We start from the raw sequence: 24,606 nt of genomic DNA, 5'->3' as shown, positions 1-24,606 counted from the left end.
TCACTGTTGAATTAAAAACTCATCCGAGCCCGGAGCATCATACATTAGCTTATGGTAAAATGGCCAACACACTTGCTGAGCTCTCGAAACACACATAAACACATATACAAACATACAGTACAAGTAAGCTGTTTGGATACTGAATGATTTTGAATATCTTCTACGTTTTAGAAAAACAGTGACGGCATCAAAAATAATGAAATAACTCGTGCTTATGCTCCGCTAAATAATGATTGACTATCTTGGACTTTAGATTCTTCAAAGTTCTTCACAGCTACCCATTACTCGACAGCGTTGGATGACAGCTATATACGCTCTTTGTCTTCTCTTACCCACCTGTGATGTCCTGAAGACATCCTCATGTATGCTGAGGGTGAGGGACTACATATCCGAATTTGCGGAGGCGGGGTAGGGGGGGATTAATATTAATTTAAAATTTCATCTCTATTATTTTTAATTAAATGCTGTATATATTGTTTTGGAAATCGTTTCATATATAAACCGTCGACTTTTACTATTTATGTTTGTCTTAGAAACAAATTTAAGCATAAGACATTCGATTAAAATGCCTTAAATGCGATGAAGAATATTAAAGTTGTGTCCAAACCTTTGACTGGCACTGTACAACTGTGTGTGTGTGTGTGTGTGTGTGTGTGTGTGTGTGTGTGTGTGTGTGTGTATAAATATCTATCAATTTGGTACCCCAAACTGTAACTGGTTTTAAGTAGACGTACATCAATCGTGTACACAGTAATGGCCAAGTGCAGGTTATCCTCCAGGTAAGCACTGGGCCAAGCCACCTTGTGAGGCAATGTACTGGACAGCCAATCAAATAGCCAATTCAGACACTTCAGTGTTTTCATGAACCATTAAGACTCATTTTAAGTCGTTAATAAAAGGGGCCGACCAGCAGACAAAGAGAGAATAAAAGCCAAATGACTCATAAACAATCTTAGCAAATAACTGCAATTTCAGTCCTCATGGAGATTTCACAGCTGAGTGAACACACACTCACACACTCTTTCTCCTTCTCTTACACACTCTCACACACAGGCACGTGCGCGCGCGCGCACACACACACACACACGGTCCATTACACTTTTTCAATGCTAGCTTTAAATTTTATAGCACTCACAGCACTGCTTCGACAGTGGTGTGCTTGGGGAGTGAGTCTTAATTATCACCGTTAATCAGCTCACACATAGTTAATCCTAATTTGGAATTAAAGTTGATTAACATTTACACCATAAACTGATCTAATGAGCACATTGTACATCAGGTGGATACAACTTATATCAACACAATGGCAAGCGTTGTGAGTTTTAGGTATCTGTTCAGATTGTTTATTTGTTTACATACTTGGATGCATCATACACAGTCTATAGACATCTGAAAAATTTCAAGTCAATATGGAGTTTAACCCCAGCGTATGGTTAAACTATGGCTTTCAGCTCCTTCACCTGTGTTTTTTTTTTTAGAGAAACTTTAGATATAATAACTAAGCCATTATAATGCTAATCTAATGGTAATTGCATACAATTACAATGTGCAGTTAATGTACAGTTCCATAAAATACGAATACCAACCAAACTGGAATTCTATTATCTTTTTCCCTTATAGTGCAGACAAAATGCCTGGATACAATAGCCATGTAATCGTATGTAATCGTATTATAATCGTATAATAATGTGATTCACCTGAGTGTGAATTTCTACTTAGATGCGCGCACACACACTCGACAGTTTGTACAGTTAGATATCTACTGCAGGGACCATCCTAATGGTAAAGCCAAAGAGCAACATATGTTAATCTACCGCTTCTTAACCATGAGCTCCACGTGTTGTAATCGCTGAACAGCGCGTGGGAGACGCCAGTGGGAATACTTTATCATCACGTGCTCTCCGTGTTTCTTCTGCCTCCTGCTGATACGTGAATGCAGAGTTGCAGTGGCGTGTCTAAAAGCCTTTAACATTACTGCCACCAACTGGCCATTGCACCTCATTGCAACAAATATAAGTTTCAAACGCGTAATTGAAGTAATTGAACGAAACAAGCTCTTTCTGAATATGGCCTGAATCATTTTCATATAAGCCTTTTATCTGTAGCTAGAAAAGCATCGTTATCCTCACTCAAGATGATTAACTTCGCAGTCTGACAAAGGACTGTTTTGCTTTGGGGGTTTTTGCTAGATCTGTTGGAACAGATCAGATCATGGGAGGAATAAATGAATCAAACCAAGTCACAGTTTTTATCCACAGTTTTTAGTTAGAGAAATGTAGAAAATAACGTAGAGGCGCGTTTGTAACCTAAGTTTACAGACTGACTGAGACTCATGGTTTATAGTTATACTGTTTGCTGCCATCTTCTGTCCATTATGTGGCATTACAACAACCTCAGACGTACAACCATTAGAGGTACACCTGTTCAACTGCTCGTTAACGCAACTATCTAATCAGCCAATCACATGGTTGCAACTCAGTGCATTTAAGCATGTAGAGATGACCTGCTGAAATTTAAAGTGAGCATCAGAATGGGGAAGAAAGATGATTTAAGTGACTTTGAATGTGGCATTTCAGAAACTGCTGACCTACTGGGATTTTCACACACAACCATCTCTAGCGTTTACAGAGAACAGTCCAAAAAAAAAAAAAAGTGAGAGAGAAAAAATATCCAGTGAGTGGCAGCTTTCTGGGTGAAAATGTCTTGTTGATGCCTGAGGTGAAACGCGAATGGCCAGACTGGTTCGAGCTAATAGAAAGGCAACCGAAACTCATCCACTCGGCACATCCAAGATATGCAGAGGCGCATCTCGGAACACACAACGCATCGAACCTTAAATATCAGATGGGCTACAGCAGCAGAACACACACTGTGTGCCACTGTTCTCAGCTAAGAACAGGCAACCGAGGCTACAGTTCACACAGGCTCAACAAATTTGGACAATTGTTGCCTGGTCTGATGAGTCTCGTGGTCTGCTGCAACACTGGAATGGTAGGGTCATGTCACAAAGATCAAATAATCTCAAACTGGTTTTGTTGATCATGACAATGAGTTGACTGTACTCAAATGGTCTCCATAGTCACCAGATCTCAATCAAATCTCAGATGTCAATTAGTTTAATAATCATAAAAATCATAACATTCATTCCATGGGATTCTAAAGTTCCAAGAATGTTGTTGTCTTCTTCTTCTTCTTCGTTACATTATATAGCACCTTGTTCAAACTCAAGGTCACTTTACAGATATATATAATCTTTTTTACGTTCACTCACACTGATGAGAAGCAGCCGCCAATATATCATAGAGGACATTTTATGGTATCCAATCAACCTAACCTCTGTGGGGTTTTTTAGACTGTGGGAGAAAATCTACACAGACACAGGGAGAATATGGAAACTCCACCCAGATAGGGACTCAAACCCAAGATCCCAGTGCTGAGAGGCCAACGGGCTAACCACCAATTTCTTTGAATTACCTAACTTCATTGTTGCCTTAGCAACAACTGGCAATGCAAACAGATTAATGCAATAATGCATTAATGCAATGTCCATTAACATTAAAAATGCGTTGCCCCTGGAAATGACAAATCCTTAAATCTTATGGTCTGAAGGTGCTCAACGTCTTCTCTTGGTTTTTTCCAACGTAAAGCTGATGACGTCTCTTACATGGCATACAAGAGGCAGCTACTGCAGCAACACATGAGGAGGAATTGCTCATAACAGTTGATGCTTTGGTGCTGTTATTTCAGTGAATGTGTTAAGAAACAGAACATATCTAGAGCATCTGTAGGCTAGTTATTATCTTAATGGTTATCAATCTCACTCTTGACAAGCAAGTCTTTGTGTTTGTCTAGTCTGTGGATGAGAAGAGGATAATTTAAAAGGGGATAGCGTCTCTGCATCACGCTGGAAGATACTGAGGTGTTTAAATAATATGAGCCAGTTTTATTTGTAGGATGACAAGTGATCACCAAAGGAATTTTTGTTAACAGGGGATTGTTCATAGGTCAGTGTGTCCACTCTCTGAACAGGTAAAACATGAGCAAAGACATCATCTATTACTTTCTTTGGAAATCCAGTTATGAAAATATGCACATATTTGCACTTTTCTGAAAGACGCCTTAATTCCAACTGCAAATGTATTTAAGTCTGAGTAATGCACTACTGACTAGAAAATGACCAGACACACAGATTTTTTTTGTTTGTTTATTACAAGCAAGCAAATTTAGTTTTCGCTGTTAATAGCTACAGAAAAGCTGGCAAAATCCACATATATCTACAGATAATCTGTTAAAAACTGTATACAAAAGGACCCCCAAACTGTACATTGAGTCATATTACTACATACGATAAAGTGTACAGTATTATACATACACTTGTACACTATATTTTTATTCAGTCAAGAGCAACATCGCGCTTTGTGCTGACGAACTGAAAACGGGAGGCGGGGGAGGGGGAGAACTAGTCAGTAAAGCGTTGAATTAAAGGAACAGGCATCTAGGCTACTATTTGGTCATACGTTTAGTTCAGCAGCGAATGAACGTCAGCGCGTCCTCCCCATTTTCAGCAAGTCACCTATGAATCCCCGTCGCAACAGTGCATGTGGACATTACTAATCATGTCTTTAGTTGATCCAAAGAAAGGAAAGAAGATTAAAGCTATTCCCGACCTCTCTTTTATTTATTTCTTTTCTTTTACGTTGCAATGTCTTTCTTAGCTCTAATTTTGGTTGGTATAAAACAAAGAATAATATTCTAAATCGAGACAAGTACGTAGTATTTTTTTTAAACCTCTCATTACAAAAAGTAGCAAAATGACTTTTTTTTTAATACAAGTCATACAAAATATCTATATATCTGACAGTTCTACAAGATATGATTCAGTGTTAGCCCGTGTTAGCTCGAACTCAGCATTCCATGGTCGCCTCATTCCTGTGTTACGTAAGAGTTCTGATGCGTTACAGTGCTTGTCAGAAACACAAACAAACAAACAAACAAACAAACAAACAAAAACAAACAAAACACAACAACACAGGTTTCTCAGTGCGGACGCGGCACATTCGTGAAGGTGACGTTCGTCCTCGTGTCCGCCTCCCGAAGCTCCCGCTCAGAACCGTCTCCCGACGACGGTGTAGTACCACGAGGAGCAAACGCTGCGGCTTTCGGCAGGGAAAAGGAGAAACCCCGCCCCCAACTAAACATGCCGACGTGTCTGACTATAATTGGATGCTGGTCGCCAGGACTTGGCATGACGTCGTCAGCGCATGCTAATTAGTGGCTATGAGCGTTTGTTCAGTGTTAGTGACATTAGCAATTCCCGTTTGAACCGCTTTAGTACATTCAAAACACTGTAACAGCATTGACAGAATAAATAAACAGTAGCAGAAACAAACAACTGCTAGTAGTTCCAGTGCTGCATCGGTTTTACAATATACGAACACCACCCCCCAAAAAAGTTGTTTTAAAAGCAGACCCACACAGTAGTAAGTGAAAGGAGCATAATAACCAAATATAAGGGCTGTGCCAAAAATGGTTGTTACACGAGAATCACGTCCTACAGAGCACATATACGTATGTTCTTGTTTGGTTTCAGGCTTCCAAGCTCAGATAAGCACTTTGCATTAACGAGGCTGTGCTAAATAATTTAGGCCAACGAGTCAGAGCACATAGCATTCCAAGACTACCAGAATTACTCTTTGAGGGGGAAAAAAAAGTTGGATTACAATGAGAATACAACGCGAATCGCACGAACACGGCTGACTAAACTCACACAACATGCACAAACACTCAGATTTGGATAACCTATGAAAAGGTGTTTTTCCCACTTTGACCGACATACAGAGTTACATTCAGACACACAGCGATACACCTTTGGACGAGAAGCGAGTAACCCATTCAGCAAGTTAGATTGTTCATTAGTTCATTCAATCAGTATTTGTAAACCTCATTATCGATACATCTATCAAAATACACTATATATACCGTAGATATATGTATGTGTGAAATAGGACATTCTAGCATTTTGATTTTGATTGTGGCATGACATATTTAAACTCTCAACAACTAAGAAATGTACATCTTTGCAAGCCTTAACTGAACATCACACACACTACACTAATAAAAGACTCATTCTGAATGATTCACCCTAAGCCCTCCCCTCACATTCTAACAGGTGTGGAGAAAAACAATTGTATGTGCGTCATGGTATATAGACACTTTCTGCTATAACATTTAATGGTTGTACACAAACCCGGGTACATCTTCAAGAGTACCAGAAGGCACCTACTCACAATCAGTCATTGACATTAATAAACCCCAAAACAAAATCAAGATGCAAAAAAAAAAAAAAAAAAGCAATAACAATTTTAGTACACTATCTGAACATTGGTCTTCCTAGCAGTTATTCCTTCTTAATCCTTCTCTCTCTCCCTTTCTCTCTCTCTCTCTCTCTCAGACGATGGTTAGAAACTCCAAGATGGAGCACTGGCTGTCTGATGGCATGCAAGAAACAGGGAGAAGAAAGTGGATGAGACAAGGAACAGAAGACACCTCCACCTCCACCACGTCTGAGGGTGAAAAACAGGACGACAACAGGGAGGGAATGTGAAAAAGATGCAAACATACTGTGAGACGAGAGAGAGCGAGAGAGATGAATAAGAAGTTCGTCTTATGGCATGTCACAGTCCGAAGCGTAATATGAATCTGAACTGTATCTGTCCAGGTTTCCAGTTTAGATCCAGTTCAGCCGCTTCACTGAAACCTACATGGAGGTGGATTCTATGTATGAACTACAGGGTATAACTACACAGTTATCCAATAATCATCTATTTTACGAATCTTCTATGAAAATCAGATGCTTTCTTATTTCATAGGCCAGACACCAAATGCGACAGTTATGTTTGCAGAGGTGAGTCTTCCATGGGCCTTTTGTTCAGTGTCGGGTCCAGTCTATGCAGGGAACTTCGCCTTTGAAGTGAGCGTCATATGAGACATGGCCCTTCGTAAGAGCCTTTCTGCTCATCAGGTGAGACTTTAAAAACGGATCTGAATGAATAACAACTTCAGATGATAACCACACAGTCTACAATGAAGTTCCCTTAGCAACACAAGGCTCCAAATAGTATTACTCACAGAAACAAAAGCTTTGGGATACGAGTCTATTTTCATGTAAAGTGAAGAATTCTAGTGCATATTCATATGTTAATAGAAAAGTTAGATATTAATTAAATAATTCACTGCCACGATAAACAAAAAGAACCCTTCAACAACAAAAATATTATTCAGGAGCCCTGGGCGGCATAGCTGTCTGTGCCAGATGACATGGGACCTAAACCTCTGACATCCATCTCTTCCATCTACACTGATCTGAGATCATCCTTTCCTACACCAGTGGAATAATAACCACTGCAACAGAGGCAGGGGAAGAGTGACCTGCGATCAGTCTAAAAGGGTCATGGCCTACCAGGGCTGTGTCTCGTTACCTTCCCTTCCCCTTCGCTGGTGCAGCATGTGAACCTAAGGCAGTGCGGTGGGATTCTTCTAATGCCATCTTATGCCCCGCCCCCATCTCTGCTCTTCTCCCCAACCCCGCCCCCATCTCTGCTCTTCTCCCCAACCCCGCGCCCCCATCTCTGCTCTTCTCCCCAACCCCGCGCCCCCATCTCTGCTCTTCTCCCCAACCCCGCGCCCCCATCTCTGCTCTTCTCCCCAACCCCGCCCCCCCATCTCTGCTCTTCTCCCCAACCCCGCCCCCCCATCTCTGCTCTTCTCCCCAACCCCGCCCCCCCATCTCTGCTCTTCTCCCCAACCCCGCGCCCCCATCTCTGCGCTTCTCCCCAACCCCGCCCCCCCATCTCTGCTCTTCTCCCCAACCCCGCGCCCCCATCTCTGCTCTTCTCCCCAACCCCGCGCCCCCATCTCTGCTCTTCTCCCCAACCCCGCCCCCCCATCTCTGCTCTTCTCCCCAACCCCGCCCCCCCATCTCTGCTCTTCTCCCCAACCCCGCGCCCCCATCTCTGCTCTTCTCCCCAACCCCGCCCCCCCATCTCTGCTCTTCTCCCCAACCCCGCCCCCCCATCTCTGCTCTTCTCCCCAACCCCACGCCCCCCATCTCTGCTCTTCTCCCCAACCCCGCCCCCCCAATCTCTGCTCTTCTCCCCAACCCCGCCCCCCCATCGCTGCTCTTCTCCCCAACCCCGCGCCCCCATCTCTGCTCTTCTCCCCAACCCTGCCCCCCGCCAAACTCTCGTCAGCATAAGGCAAATAAATAACACTAGTTTACTCCGTTTACTCGGTTTATACAAGCTTTGGTGTCCGAACTACGACGCGAGACATGGGAGAGGTTGAAGCAATAAGGCAGAGCTAGGGTGGACAGATGGCTCTGGTGCCAAAAACGCTAGCGAAGCTGCTAGTTTTAGCGTTTCTGGCACTACAAAAGAGTTTCTTCTCTTTGGAAGAAACCGAAGAGACAGTCTAGTCACAGACTGTGTTATATGACTCGAGGATGTCAGTGTGGCAGCCGGTCCACAGACACACCCTCGTCCACTTCTAATCTAGTGACGGTGACAACGGCCAAAATGAAGCCACTTACAGTGGAACACGGCTGCGGCTTACGGGGTGTTCCTCAAAAACAGATCTGCACAAAGGCAACACCAGTTTGCTCTATAAAAAAAAGAAGAAGAAATAAATAGATAAATAGTAATAAAAATATCATTTAAAAAAAGAGAAAGGCAGAAGGTGAAGAGAAGAAAGAACAGAAAAATATGATGATCGGCCTTCAAAGCATGCGAGGCCGTTTAAATGTCACAGCCACGTTCAGAGAGAGGGAACCTAGATGCTAGCTGCTCAGTGCCAGTGTATTCAAGTCAAGTAATTTTTATATGGGATAAGAGAACAGATGATTGGGCATACTACCCCCCCACACACATATACACACACAGGACTCAAGGTAAAAGGGTCCCAAGGCCCCTTAACACAGTTCTTTGAACATTCCCGTGGAGCGACCCACGGCCCAATCGCTGTGGGCAGCCTTGGTGGAACGTCTGTGCACCGAGAGTGCGTATTTAAACACCTCTTCACAGCTGTTGGCATGAGAATCGATTCCAGATCGGTGTTTAATATATGACAGTATAAAACAGCAAGCCAGTCTGGCTGTAGGACTATAAGACTGCGAGCCCATCTAGACCAGTGGGCTAGTCTGAAAGAAACCATGTCAGTTCCCCCCCGCCAAAAAAATACTAGTCTGGACTTTATGTGCTTCTCTGTAAGGGACGTTTAAACAGACGTTTCGGGCCCAGGTGGGGTGTAATCGTACGCTTCCGTGGACAGCCTCTGCGTTTCCCCAGACCAGAGGAAAGAGCGGAACGTGCAGTAATCGGGCCCGCCCCCCCAGTGGGTGTACATCACTTTTTTACGAGGGGAGGAGTCAGACCTGTGGTGGGAGTGACCCAGCCCCTCGTCACCATGCCTGCCCCGGACAGGGGGGCCGTGGAGGGGGGAGAGAGGGGTGAACTCTGACAGAGGACCTCTGTACAGCTTATCTGCGTTCTGTGAAGAGAAGGAGAGAGAGAGAGGGAGAGAGAGAGAGAGAGAGAGAGAGAGAGAGAGAGAGAGAGAGAGGGAGAGAGAGGCAAAAGAGAACAAGGGAGAAAAGGAGAGAGTGAGAAACACGTGGAGACGTGGTGGAATTTATACACCTCAGAACACGACGTGCACGGGGACACCACACAAGAGCATCACACGAGACGAGGCGAGATGATCAGTAAAAAAAAAAAAAAAAAAAAAAAAAGTAAATAAAAAAATATTTAAATAAATCTTGAAGCCTCCAACAGAACTTGCGCAGCAAATGAACAAGATTAAAACGAAACTGCTAAAAGAAAAACACACACCATGCGCTGACAAAAGTGAGAGAGAAACTTAAGGTCATCCAGTCTTGGAAAGTGTGGATTTGACCGATGTGGACAGAATTTAAAACCGCACACATTAGCCTCTGTCCAGGCCAACAGTTTATACTACAGTGAAGTGATCAGGAGTGCTTAAATTTAATTGTCATGCTAAGAAAGCTGAGGCTTGAATTATCACTCATTCTGACACTCCACATGTCCGTTTGCCCAGACCTGAGCTCAGATCAGAAATCTACGGCTGTAGCCGCAACACTGGGTCTGAAGCTTTTTAGGAATTAGTCAGCTCAGATAGAACTATGGGAAATTCTTGAAGTGGCCTGGCCATGTGCAAAGATCCTTCAAAAATACTTAATGCAGTGGAGTTTTCACATGGATCTTGTGAACTGAATGACCCCCATATGTAACTAGAAACAAAATCCTGTACTAATACATCTGAACACTAGAGGGTCTCAGAGCAGTTAACACCAATAGAGCAAACAATTAAATAACTACTTCTATATATAGTTTAACAGTACAGTTTGTTTTTTTTACACAGTATAGTTACAGTAGGTACATGTTGTGGTACAATCATGGATGACTGAGTGTGATATTTATAATATTTAATATCCTTGGCTTGTGCCAATATTTCAGCATGCTCCAGGACTGAATGGCCATTCAGTAGTATTGGAATGGTGTTTCTGTGGTCTCTTTTGCAATCAGTAAATTAGTGCAATAAGTATAATTAATGAGTTGTGTTCCTCACACCTTTTTGTGTGTGTGTGTGTGTGTGTGTGTGTAGCAATATTAGAGAACTTGCTGCAGTAAAAGTCCCACACCACACAAGCGTCTAAGGACACACACCCCACACTGCTGCACGGCACCGGGCACCTTCTGGGTCCAGGACCATCAGACCAATCAAAGCCTTGGACGCTGGAATACACTCCAAACAGGACTTCCTCCTGACATGAGGTCATGAATGCGTTTGGAAATACCGCAGACAAAACCCTACTGTGGCACAGTGACTGAGCTTCGTCACGACGGTATCTGGTCCCAGTGTTCCGTGATTGGTTTGTGCCACAGCCGTATCACACTAGAATAAATGCGTCCTTTTGTGGTGTGTTTTTACACCGCTGTGCCACAAGTGGTTAACAGTCCTAGATAGTATTTCTTGGGAAATGGGATTCCAGATTTGGTCAGTCTGATGGTGGGTCATGTTTATGACTCTAGGCCCAGAGTTCTTGCATTACCATGGTACTGTTACGTCTCAGTGGTCGTCTGAACCCCATCTAACAGTGAGTCTTCACTGTGTGCAAGTAAGGTCCTATTGGCTTTCATCTGGAAACGGTCAAACACACACATGCAGACACGCACAGACACACACACACGCATGTGTGCGCGTGACTTAGCCTAAAGGAAATAACTATCGTCATGTGGATATTCTTCTTTGCAGTTTTCTGTTTTTTTAGCGTTTCTACTGAAAGATTCATGCTTCCACCGTCCACATCTCAGTTATCTCAGGTAAAACTAATATATGAAACCATATTGAGTTTATATTAATCATGAAAAAACAAAAACAAACGTTTGGACAGGACAGCACAACACAGAGGTGCGCGGTCATGCATTCGGGTCACATGCATGGGTGCATGCACCGAACAGAGCAGCGTGGGCCTGCGAACGAAACGCAATGGAGGGTACAATCGTCACCGACAGCTCGGGACGCCCTGTCAGGGCCAGAGCCTGCTGCTAGGAATTAATGTTTAATTGGCAACGTGGAAAAGTCTCCAATCAAGCATTTAACCTGACAGTAATCAGGTCTACCGCACAGAGTGGCTTTTTTGTTGTTGTTAGTTAAAATGTCTCACTAATTAGTGTGTAGCTCTGAGTACCCTACAATGACTCGTTGCAGGCAGACAACCCCACGCGAGTGTACACACGTGCGCGCATGCTGAGAGTGTGAAAGGGTCACCTCCTGCCCAGCTCAGAGACTGATGCTGCTGGAGGTCTGGGAGAGCATAAATATGGTGGACTGCTCGGCAGTAAGGCACTGACGCTTCGTCTGCCGTTGTCACGGCAACGGAGGGTTCACGGGGCAAACGCCACGGCGTCAGAGGTTAAAGGCGGCGGGGGGGGGGGAGCGTTTAGGGCAAGTTCAAGGTTGCAATCGCACCATCACGCCAGCAGGAGAGGTGACGGAGGAGAAGAAAGGAAGAGGGGGAAGATAAAATAGTTTAGAAGCAGTAGCAAGGATGCAAGCCATAACCCTGCAGCAGAGCTTTAGATGCACCCAGAAAGTCTAGAACTAGGATACTGTAGTATATTAGCACAGACGTACACGCTGACATGAATCACCATGCGAGTTCAGGTTCATAAGTGTCATGTTAACCATAACGAGGAAGTAGTAGAATATTAGCAAAACTAATCCTTATAATAAACAGCTGAAGTTTAGCAGTTTAACAGCAAAGCTCTGGAACGTTTCAAAAGGTGAGTAAAGAGGAAATATGGCATATTTTCACTTCCTTTAGAAAAGACACAAGCGTTTCTTTAAAAAAACTTTTTAACAAGGAAATTAAGGAAATCCTCCAAAAACAAGTGAAAGAAGGCACCTTCCTCCTTCCGTTTCTTCCCGGGAATCTTGTCAATTTTTGTTTTCACAGCGATATTTACATTTCAGACCCCCCGAGCTCAATTAGTGTTGAGGTAAAAAAAAAAAAAAAATGCCGCCGTTCCTACATACTGGTTGAGATGGGTTATGTCTTGTATTCTGAACTTTGTGCAGGTTGCGTTGCCCGGCTTGGGTAGCAACAGAATACCTGTAACAGTGTTACATCATCAGGCTACAGAAAGGTATTCCGTTACCGTGACATAAAAAGTGTGGCGATCACCAACAGGATTTCACTACAACCTAACAAGGACCCCTCTCTCCCCCTTTAACGGTTTTAATCCCGTTAACGGCTCCCCTCAGCGTTTTCATGCTGCAACGTCGTCGGCAAGGTTCCTGTTTGGACTATAAAATGAATCCCAACGTAACTAGAACACAGCACTTTAATATAGTACTGTTTAGGCTGCAGATACATTTTAATAGGTGATTAATGATTTTTTTACGTAACTCTCCCAACTTGGAGGGAGGGGTGAAGGTCAGCGGCGAGAGGTACTGAGTGAGGGCAGAGATGTGTGCTCAGCGCCGAGCCGCATTTATTCGGTTAGTGGGGAAGTGCGGAGAAGGGCTGCTAGTGAGGAGGAAAGGCCCGGTGTGAGCACGGTGCTGCTGTTCGGTCAAAACAGGCCACACAACGTTACTCCAAGAAACTGGCCAGGTAATAATAATAATTTTAAAAAAAGCTTTAAAAATAGTTTAAATATTAAAAACAATAATGGGAGATGAGCCAGAAGAATTAGAATGCTGTTGCTAAGAGCAGCAGATTGGACGACCCCCCCCCACAAAACCAATCCCACTTAAATGCCGTGTGCTAGCGGCTGATCAATATGCCAGGAATGTATAGGCCGGGCTGTAATATCTACACCGCACCGGACATTACATAATATGGTACACCTGAATGCTAATTAACTGTAAAATTAGTATATGAATTATATCCTTTGGTGTGGACTTGGCCTCAGTGTTATATTTTGCACTTCGAAGCATCCTCAGCCCTGTAAGAAAGGGAACGCAACCCACACAGTGTTCTGGCAGAGGTGATCATGTTATGCTTCCTGGCATGTTAAACTGACATGTGGTTGTGGTTTGGGTTTTTTTCACACCCCGTGATGCCCACATATTGTCTCTGACTGGCATTTGTGCGCACCGACAGGCGGTTAACCTGAAAACCAGACAGGACCCCCGCAGGGGTGGACGCACCTGCATTCTCTCCGTGGTGGTGGGCCACAGGGCTCTGCAGAGGACCTTCTTGAGCACGTCGGGCAGCAGACTGACCACCAGCAGCAGGGCGATGCCCAGCCAGGCTGGCCCACTGGCCAGCATCTGCATGAAGACGTAGTACATCCTCTGGTAGTTCAGAAAGGGCCTTTTAGCCAGCACAGAGAGACAGGAAGACATACATATATATATATATATATATATATATATATATATATATATATATATATATATATATAAATATAAACCTCACGTTAGGCTGGAATCCAACCACTGAAGGTGTTACTGACATTACGTATTACGCGCTGAGGTAGCTTTCATGAACTGGGGCTTTGTGTGTTCTGATCATAAGACCAGTCATGCTGATTTAGGAAATGATTTTGCTTGTTAAAAAATAAAACCTTAAAAAGGAAGATCATGTTTTGGCTGCATATAACAAGCTTGAGGCAAAAACAGTTTTTGTTGGCTTACTGTTTTGCACACTAATTACTTTTACTTGCTTATGGTTGGTGCGTTGAAGCTTAACTGTATTAAAAATTAAAGGAAGAACAGAGGAAGAAGATACAAAGACAGAGTTGGTGTAACGTACCAAATAATACCCTCCCGACCCCCAAAGCAGGGAGAAGATAACGTACCAAATAATACCCCCCCAAAGCAGGGAGAAGATTACATAGAACAGCAGCGACCCCCAAATGACAAAGTGGTTGATCCATGTCCAGTAGTGTGTGTCAAGAGCAAGCTGCAGAGAGACAATAGTTCTCTATAAAGTTAACTCATGAAATAGGATTATAATTACTTTCACCCAGTTCAGAAACAAGAATGATTATAATACTGTGTGTGTATTTGTGCACATGCGTTACCTTTAAAGTGACCGTAAATACCAGCACTGTAAACACTAGAGTTCCGAACGTCCAGTTTCCAAACATCTGGTACAGAATAAAAAATAAAAGGAATAACACAAACTTAATAAAAACACACAATGGCATAAAACCCTCTAACCTGGGTTACACTACGCGCCCTGACACTACTCATTTAAACGATACATTATAATTACGTTACGACTATAAATCTATTAGACGCTACTAGCTATATTTGATGGCCAAATGATTAGTAGAAATAAGGTGCTTCGTTTATTTTCATAGCATTTCAGTTCTTGAAGTGGTGTCTGGCATTATCCATTTTCACATACTGAAAAGAACAAACGTAAAATATCAGTATGTGGTGTCTACCTATAGGATCTTAACATTTTCACACAAAAAAAAAAATCACAATATATATAAATCAGTTAAAAATAAACTAATTATACAACATTAAATCTAAAAATCTACATCTATCTTTATAAATAAAATGGATTTTTGATTTGAAAAAAAATTGGAAAAAAATGGATTTTTGTTGAACATTATTAGGTTGATTTTCAACTAAAAGTACATGCACACAAAAAAAGTTTAAAGCAGATTTAGAGATGCTGCTATACATCAGAAACAAGGGCCCGAGACTGGAACCTTGACTCCACACTGAAGAAGGGCTCCATCAGAAGCATTAACAAAAATTAACATTTAAAACGCTTTTTTCTAGCGACTGACGGCTGCTTTGGGAAGCTTGCTGGTTACCGCCGAATGCCGTTTGAGTCAAGGAGATCTGCAGAAATATCCTTGTGGAATTCAAATTGAAGTTCAATATATAATTTTGGTGTCGTTGAGGAGTCTTCTGCTATGAACACTTTTACGACTTTTAAAATGACTTTACAAAAACAGAAAAGGATGGAAAATGGCTAATTATCGTTAAAAAACAACCGCCCCTGGGTTTACAACGGGGGGACGATCTTGAATATCGGATTCCACCGACTCTGAAAAAAGGCAGGTTGAAGGCTCAGTGATGGCCTTCGCTTCCTTAACGCTAGGAGCAGCAAATCTAAAAAACGAATACTGAGTTGATACTAAGACATCTACAGCGTGTCCATTAGTGAGGATTAGAGAAAAAGATTAGCGACATTTCTGAGGTCAGCGAATTTACCGAGACACGTAGCCAAAAGCTGGGCTACACCGTCTGAGGTCACACCACGGTAACGCGTTTTCCACTCGTGCGTCTCCCGTGAATACGAAGGCTTTGTTGGTACTGGTCTGTTGTCGCGAGGCCCTCATCTCCTGGCCCTTAGGCCCGCGGTAATGTTTTTTTAATAGTCCTAATGGGATTTAATGTGTACTTTTATTTTGGGACATAACGGACCGGTAATTGAGTCCAGCCCTACGGTAGTCCGCTGTCCTGCCCCGTAGTGTAACGGATGCAGGACGACTGCTCGGTGTGCGTGAAGCGTTTATCAGGCTCGCAGTGCGCGTGCCTCTCGAGCGACGTCCTCCGGATCTGCTGACCACTCTCGGACACGACGACTCGCTCCCAAAAAAAACCCAACAAAAAAACCAAACCCAAACAAACAAACAAACAAAAACAAACAACAACAACAAAAAACGGTGCGTTAAACAAAGCCACAGCAGACGTGACACGGTACAGCACGTGACGGTGCGCTTTAGAGATTTAGTAAACACCACGTGAAGCTGATGAGTAGCTGACAACAAAGTAAACACGGTTAACATGTACACGCACAAACAGGCGCACGGTGAACTTACCGATGGGACAAACAAGAATAATAAAAGTCTAATGTTAACATCCACTGCAAGGCCAAATGATACTGAAAAGATCGCTTTAAGCTTCAGCTTCAGATGCACGTTAGCGTTATGCATCAGGTGGGGGAAGAACGGAATTGTAAGGGACGCGACATGAAAGCGTCTTCGGAAGTTTCCGGCTGTTCCACGCCGCTTAACGGACGTTCGGCCGCACGACCAAGAAGGGGTGGCCCTCCCTACTCTTTCTTATTTCACCATTTGCCCTTGCAGTGAGCTATGGATGACAGACCTTGGGTCCAACAGACCGGCGAGGACGACGGGGACGACAACGACCTTCCCCACCCCACCCCCAAGGGCTTCGCGCTGGATGCACACTTAGATGGAAACACAAAGTCCTACTGCACTACACAATGAGACGTGGGTAACAGAGTGAGGACGCGGTCAAAGCCTACGGCGCCCGGGCCTAGCGAGCACGCTTCGGAGATGGGGGGGGGGGGGGGGGGGGGGGGGTGCTTGTTTTGAGGCACAGGAGATCACAATGGTGTGAGTGTGAGCTTCAGGCTTTGTTGGGAAGACGTAGTGGGAAGGGGGTCAGAAACAGACCGAATTAAAACCCAAAAGAAGATGAAAAGACAGACAGGGACAGGCTTACCATCTGCGTGTTGGTGGCCATTAGCTGAGGAAAGGAGGAAAAGCAAAAAACAAACAAAAAACCAAAACAGGGAAAAAAAAAAAAAAAAGACAAAAAAAAGCAGAGGAAGAAGAAGAAGAGAGAGAGAAATAAAAAGGATCAACCAGAGAAGGGGGGAGGGGTTGGGGGACAAGGAAGTAAAGAAAAAAATTAGGATGTTATAAACTTAAAAATCGAACCAAACAGGTAAAAAAACGCAATCGAAAAAGATTAATATGATTGAACTGAATGGCACAGAGAAAGATGTCTGACTGGTTACCCAACATGCTCTGTGTCGCACACATGAATGGAGAAGCACCTGTAATGGTTCTAAATGTGTGCGGAGGGAGACAGACGAGACGTCTGCAAGCTGGTTCACAACCTCACTTTACCACAGACACACACGTTAACCCGCACGGAAACCATTACAACCAACACTTCAGCTAACCAGCACGCACGCACGCACGCTGCATGTGATTCAGTTACTCAATGAAGGAAAGAACGCAAAGATGACTGTGATTTGATACCATCGGGAGAAAGGAAAAAAAACAAGAACCAAAAACGTGGAGCGTCACGGCGACGAGGTCATTACCTGTCCATTGCTGGTGAAGGTGGTGTTGTCAAACAGGAAGAAGGCGCCGAAGAAGAAGACCATTGCGTCAAAGACCCCCAAAAATGTCCAGTAGATGAAAACAGGCCACTGCAGGAGAGAATTCTTCGCAATGTCCCTGAAGGTGGGAAAAGCATGTGTGACGCATTAGTACAAACAAACTCTCACCGGCATCATATGGGGTGAACATAATATCTTTTATTTAATACTGTCACATTGTTACTTTTTTAGCTTCACGCCTCTCGGGGCATGTACATATGAAACGCAGTTTATCGGTATTTATGTTAATAAGTTAACTTTTCTGGATAGGAGACTCCTTCAATCGAAGTACGGTTGGTCAGAAGTGGGAATCTGAATAAAAGCTGAAGACCAAAGATCATTCTAGCCATGCAGGAAAAGACAGGAAAAGGCTGCAAAATAACATCCGAGTGTTTGGAGTGAGCACCGCTGGTTCAATTGTGAGGAACTGGACGCTGCACCACACCACCCAGACAAGACCGTCCCTCAACACAGCCTCGGAGAAGGAAGGAGACTTGTGAGGGAAGCTGGCAGGAGCCAGTAATCACTGTGCAGGTGGTCTACGAGGTTTTGTGGGCACATGGGGAAAAAAAGGATGCAAGCAAACCCCTAATGCTGACATATACAACAACAACAACAACAACAACAACAACAACAATCTCATGGGAGTGGCGGGATCAGGGTGTGGGGACGCTTCTTCTCAGCAGGGACTGACAGGGTATTTTGTTAAAAGTGAGGGATGAATGGGGCAAAACACACACACACACACACACACACACACACACACACGCATCAAAAACAAAAAAGAAAAATTTGGAGAAACTTCTCGTTTCAACCGCACAACGAGGGAGCGCCACACAGCCTGGTAGTGTCATTTTTATTTATTCCTTTTTAGATCTATTGACAAATAAAGAATTGCGAGTGAAAATGTACTTTTAAGAGCATATGGGTGTGCAGTAGCTACACTTGCCGGAGGGCCGTTTCTCAGCGTCATTTATAATCCGGTTGAATCTGATGACATTTAAGGGAAGAACATCTGTGCAGGCATCGCTTAACCCTTTCCCTCCCAGAGACACTAACCCCTAAACAGTCTTAAGCACTCTAATACCGCATTCCCCCGGGGGGTCCGCTGGTGGAACGGGATGGCTACAATGTCCTGATCCAAAACCAGCCACATGCCAGCCAGGGCCTTTCCCGCACCCACAGTAAGAGAGATAGTTTTTGTGCAATTACATCCACGGCAGAGAGGAAAATGCTGTATGGATCATTGCAGGAAAGCGAAAGGCTGAACAAACAAAGCCTTCCCGCCAGGTTAGGATGGTCTCCGGCCTCCAGCGCTGTAACGATTGGGAGCTGCGTGAGCCCCCGCGAGGCCAAGTGCACACTTTAAAAGGACAGGCTACATTTTAAGGAGTCTTTTGTTACGCTGACATGTACAAACGCCTCTGGCAGAAAGCTGAAGAGACAAACCCCCAAAATGAGTCATTCAGAGCGGGTATCAGACAGCACGATGAAGGGGAGTTGATTGGTCCTGTTACCATCCAGCTTCTTGATCTCATAAACCATTAGCACTTTGGAGTGAACTACCCCTTTAAGTCTGATTCTGAACATGATCCATTAACAAGAATCAGACTGCAATATGCATGTTTACAAATCACAATTAAGTGACTTGAACTCTGGTACAGCCACGTCTGATAATGGGGAAATCGCTTGCTCGAAGGGCCTGGTTAAAAACATCCGTATCAGACGTCTGAGTCTGATGAGGCTCGGGAAAACCTCTCGTTAACGGCACTGCTAACGGCTGTGTTCTGCTGTCAGCTGCAGAACATTCTTCCAGCTGTCCCTTTGGGTTTAATGGCCTGCTTTGGTCCATTTCACAGTGTGTGTGTGTGTGTGCGCGCGCGTGCATGCATCCACCAAGCCCTCTGCCTCTAAACGATGATATGGTTGGTTTAAATAGCAGGCAGGCTGGGATATGTGTATATAGCTCTGGGAGAGGAGGCCAAATATAGCAACATGCAAGCTCTAAAAATACCAGGGGCATTCACGTGCAACGGCACAACACTTCCCTGTGTTCGCCGAGCCACACGAACAGGCCCACGACTGTGACGAGACCCGTGGGCTTGGAGTATTGGCATTTCTCGTGATGCGTGCATGGTTTAAAAGGCCGGCGCGCCCAAAACCCGCTAAACTAGACTCAATGTTAGCAGAAATTAGTTAGTGCCAACTTAATCGTCCTGGTCAGAACAGTGACGTGACGTATTCTTTTCCTTGAGCTGTAAAAAATTCATTGCAGACAAACAAGTGTGTGTGTGCGCGCGCGCGCGTGTGTGTGTGTGTGTGTGTGTGTGTGTGCGTGCGCGCGGTTGGTGCAATCTGATCTGGGGACAGCGTGGCCATACGGAGACACACAGAGCTGAGAGGCTCACCTGTAGAGAGACGGTTCCCTTTTCAGAATGTCCGCGTTAATGTGCTGCTCGATCAGACTGTATAACAGGATGGGCAGGGAAGTGAAGCTGATGTTGTACAGGGTGAGATACGCCGTGTCGTACAGGGGCTACAGAGGGACAAAAAACGTAAAAAAAAAAAAAAAGAAAGGTAGTGAGGATGTACAGGAAGACAGGTAAAGGCGCACGATCATCGGCTTAAACGTTCAACGGCGTGCGGTGGTGCGAGAAAAACACACGTACCTGCTGTGAGAAGCCACAGAAGAACTGATAAAGGAACTGAGGAAATATAAAACACACATTCTGGGAAGAGAGAGAGAGAGAGAGAGATACATGAAATGTATAGATCTCCACTTGCTACAGTCCCAAGTGAACAAAAAAACACCTTGCAGCATAAAGTGAGAACTCTGAGGCTATAAATAACACCATCAACATTGCAGGGTGTTACTGCCAGTCACTGAAAAACACATCCACCATTATACAGGCATTTGAGTGGAACACACACACACACACACACACACACGCAAAAAAACTCGCCTTTTGACTGGTCAACTTTACTAGGCGCATAATGTACGTTTGAAACAATAATTGCAATGAATTTAATAGTCGTCACGCGTGCTTGCCAGCAGGGGAGGGGTGTACCTTGTAGAAGAAGTACTGCACCAGCTCGGAGATTCTGATGTAGTAGTAGTGTCCGTGCACGAGGAGCATCTTCTTCAGGTGTTTGAATTTCGGTACTGCGTAGTCGCTGTTGCGGGCCGCCTGGCGCCCCTCCTTACCCATGATGCCTTGGGGCAGAAGGAGGAGGCCGTTCAGGTCGGCAGGGGACAGAGGAAAAGGGGCGTGGCTCGGGCGCCCGGAGCTTAGACGGCGCAGTGAAGGGGGCGAACCGGAAGCTTTGGAAGAGCGGGTGAGCTCGGTCTGTGTCCCGTTGTGTTGTATCCATGGCAACATACTGGCGTATAATGTAACGAGACCGACTAATTAGGCAAGCGGAGTGGCCGCTAAGAAAAGTACTTCAACTGAAGCTCGACACTGTTATCGCTTTTGCTTGTTTGTTTTAATATTAAAGTCACTACTTGGCATGGTCATTTGGCGTAACCAGGCAATAGGTAGTTTCACAGATGGGAGTTCAGTGTGACCACCATGTTGCAAATGCACAGGTCAGGGTCAGGGTGACGGGCGATCTGGGGTATTGTTTTGAGTCCTTAGCCGACGGTGAATGCTTACCTATGCCCACATGGGCCTCCAGAATCATGCTGACGTCGTTGGCCCCGTCCCCGATGGCCAGCGTGATGGGGTGCTCTTTCGAGGCCTTGATCAGCTTAACGATCTGACAGAACCAAAACGCACACTTTAGTCCCGGTTAAACAAACCAGTCACTACCACGGTCAACGATCACCAGCACTCGCTTGCGTCGTAGTGCCGGTGATTTCCCCGTGTCTGGCCATCCGAGTCTGACCTCAATCCCTCCTGTTTCTTGTTTTTACTTTTTTTTATGAACGACAGACAAGAAACAAGTAAATATTTGAGGGGGGGGGGAGCGAGAGAGAGCACGGGAGAGAGAGAGAGCGAGAGAGGGAGCGAGAGAGGGAGCGAGAGAGGGAGCGAGAGAGAGAGAGGGAGCGAGGGCGAGCGAGGGCGAGCGAGGGCGAGAGAGAGCTGCTGTATCTGGTGTGGGTCAGGCTGCTATGACTCGGGAGGGTTGGGATGACAGTAGCGTGTTTTTTCTCATGTTTGTCCGCAAGTCACAGGAAGTGGCTCTTAACCAACAGGAAGTGATGTGGCGGGCCGTGCCGGGTCACCTGCGCTTTCTGCAGGGGGGCCATGCGGCAGCAGAGCACGGCGCTGCAGCTCCTGCAGATCTCCAGGAAGATGTCCCTGTAGTTGCCCCCGCCGCCCTCCTGGGCGGGCTTCAGCACCGCGGACAGCGTCGCGCCGTCGATGATCAGCCCGTAGTCCTGGAACTCGCCCGAGAGACTGTGGACGCAGGCAGCCCCACACACACACACACACAGGTTCGTCAAATACGCGTGCAGAGGTGTGTGTGTGTGTGTACAAGGCTCCGTGTATGGGCGTGTGTATGAGTCTGCGTTTACGCCGCTTTGTCTATGTGCGCTTTAGCATAAGCACTGTGTGTGTGTGTGTGTGTGTGTGTGTGCAAGCGTCATCTGCCCACCCTGAGAAGGTGTCACGGCTCATGCTGCCCTGCTGTCGAAGCACGGTCTTGCTCAGTTCGAACAGCGCGTCGTGCAAGCTCTGTTCCTCGGCGCGCTTCGTGGTCAGCTCCAGGATCTGGGTGGAGCGGCGGAACAGCTTGCTGGCATAGCACGTGGCTGCCGCCGTCTCCATCTTGTCCCCTGTGAGCACCCACACCTTCATGCCGGCCTTGTGCAGGGATTCGATGGTGTCGGCCGCTTTATCCTGCAGTCTGAGGGGCGGGGCGGAGCCGTTAGCGTTCACCCACCTTTTCTTACAAACTGCACTGTAGAAAACTGGATCTAGTTAAAGCTTTTCTGAAATAACAAAAGATTCTAAAAAGAATTTTAAAAATAATAAAAAATTCTCTTAATAAATAATAACGGAAAAGAGATCATCACCTGGAAGCAGAGAACCAGACACCTCTCACTGCTCACAACACTGCTGGGCTAATCGCTGGGTTTTTAACCCCCTTTCTAACTTCTAAACATCAGATTTCACCTCCCAGTTTACATTTAAACTCCAAAGGGCACTTAAATGCGTAATTTCAGCCATTGTTTAACTGACTTCCTAGAAATTTTCTAAGGTGCCTTATCCATACTTAAAGCGAAACTCTTGAACGGAAGTCCAAGGCGACGGTGAACCGGACCTCCATTTTAGTTTGGGCTGTGCGTCACTCTGGGTGTGGAGACTAGACCCATTCTGAACTCTGTAGCTCTGGCGCTGGCACAGCCAAACTCCTTGCTTGTCACTGGTGAGCGGTGACGGTATCTCGACCCGACGACCCAAACGGCGCTGCTGAGTGAAAGCTTGGCGTATGTCACTTGACGTGTCAGACTGAAAAGGGCAACAAGTACATCACTGCTCCACCAGGCCTGTCCAGACTGCCAATCGATCGGAGTGGCGCTCTAATGACTTTTAAGAAACCGGCACGCAGCCTCTATCGACTGGCAATTAACGTGGACGTGGGGCTGTCGCTACGGAGACAGGCGCGGGGTGGGTTTGACACGGAGACCATGTATCCGGGTCCTGACACCTCACACAGGTGTCAACGAGTGTCCCCTGGCTACCTGCCAACTAACGAGAATGTGGGATATTAACATCAGGTTTCCCAGAAGGTCCGAGGTTGCGACCGGCCGTGACTGCGGTCACGGTTGGTTGCAGCGGCCGGTGGAGAACTGTAGGGTTGTGACTAATACGCTCAGGGCCTTCTGTGCCCAACCCGGTTCGGTCCGGTCCGGTTAAAGAAGGATTAGCGGCCCTCGAATCAGCGAGACGTAGGACGGTCCCATTAGCGGTCGGCCTCGTGGGAAAAAGTTGATTCCAAATGACCTATTTGGGCCATGACCCACCTGTCCTCGACGGCCGTCGCTCCGAGCAGGATGAAGTCCCTCTCGATGAGGTCGTAAGCTTCAGCTAGCTTCTTATCCCGGTCGTGCAGGGCTAGCCTCGCGCTGCTCAGGTGATGGCACACTTCCTCGTAGTCCTCCCCACTCAGCTTCTTATAGGCCACACAGAGAGTCCGTAAACCTTCCTAAAGGTGGGACAGGCATGATCATGAGGACTCAGTCCGACTCCTACCATGATCTGTCATTTAATACCCACCGATACGGGCTTTAGGAGTAACATCTGAGCTCGACAGTCGCATAAAAGTCCTCTATATTCAACGGGGAAACTACTACAGTGTGTTTGGCTCATAAAGCTTTGCTTCAGCCCCAAAACAACAACAATAACAACAACAAAAATCGCCTGGCAACGGGGCTGGCCCGAATCCATCAGCGCCACGAGAGCGAACGGGCTGGGATCTGCGGCTGGCTCACGCACCACGCCGATGCACATGTGGGTCCATGAGGAAAGTCTCAGAATAGAAATGCTGAACTGAGATCAGATTTCTGGACTGTTTTTAGTGACCACAGGGCCAAAAGGCTGACCCGAGGTAATGCCCGTGATAACATCATGCTATGCATGTGTTCGGTTTTCTAAGGTCTGTTGACGTGCATGCAGTACCCAGTTGAGGCTGTGCAACAAGAAAAACAATACATTTATTTACTTTATCGCTCTGACATGCTTGGTTGACTGAAAAATGCAATCATCATTCTAGAAGCCTCTATACCCATATAAAAAATATAACAATGACGTAATAGCATATCCAATCACTCAGCCATACTGACGTACATATTCCTATTTTGAGATCCTCTGCAAATAACATGGGAAGACCATAAAAAAATGTTCATGATGTATGATCACATACCACCTCCAAATATATAACTGGTGATATATATCCAAAAACCC

General features: G+C 45.4%; 1 protein-coding gene across 6 annotated transcripts in view; it reads right to left on the bottom strand.

Annotated features, from left to right (window-relative positions):
• Positions 1-8,282: 8,282 nt before the first annotated feature.
• The window catches only part of atp11a (ATPase phospholipid transporting 11A), a 52,280-nt gene continuing 35,956 nt past the window's right edge, over positions 8,283-24,606 (bottom strand). The window contains exons 18-31 of one of the 6 annotated variants that reach the window (XM_035534878.1): positions 23,667-23,848; positions 22,295-22,546; positions 21,921-22,095; positions 21,346-21,448; positions 20,758-20,903; positions 20,359-20,418; positions 20,098-20,225; positions 17,633-17,768; positions 17,023-17,046; positions 14,610-14,675; positions 14,385-14,488; positions 13,732-13,897; positions 11,126-11,213; positions 9,455-9,543 (exon numbers count right to left, since the gene is read on the bottom strand). In XM_035534878.1, coding sequence (XP_035390771.1) covers positions 11,136-11,213; positions 13,732-13,897; positions 14,385-14,488; positions 14,610-14,675; positions 17,023-17,046; positions 17,633-17,768; positions 20,098-20,225; positions 20,359-20,418; positions 20,758-20,903; positions 21,346-21,448; positions 21,921-22,095; positions 22,295-22,546; positions 23,667-23,848 — 1,620 coding nt within the window. In that variant the 3' untranslated portion in view covers positions 9,455-9,543; positions 11,126-11,135. Of the gene's footprint in view, positions 9,544-11,125; positions 11,214-11,844; positions 11,935-13,731; positions 13,898-14,384; positions 14,489-14,609; positions 14,676-17,022; positions 17,047-17,632; positions 17,769-20,097; positions 20,226-20,358; positions 20,419-20,757; positions 20,904-21,345; positions 21,449-21,920; positions 22,096-22,294; positions 22,547-23,666; positions 23,849-24,606 lie in introns of those variants that run through there. The other 5 variants (XM_035534879.1, XM_035534876.1, XM_035534880.1 and 2 more) reach the window with 5 other exon arrangements.

The sequence above is a fragment of the Electrophorus electricus genome, chromosome 16 (assembly GCF_013358815.1).
Source record: "Electrophorus electricus isolate fEleEle1 chromosome 16, fEleEle1.pri, whole genome shotgun sequence".
Lineage (NCBI taxonomy): Eukaryota > Metazoa > Chordata > Actinopteri > Gymnotiformes > Gymnotidae > Electrophorus > Electrophorus electricus.
Note: the sequence above shows the minus strand (reverse complement) of the source record. Positions and strands in the feature narration are given on the sequence as shown.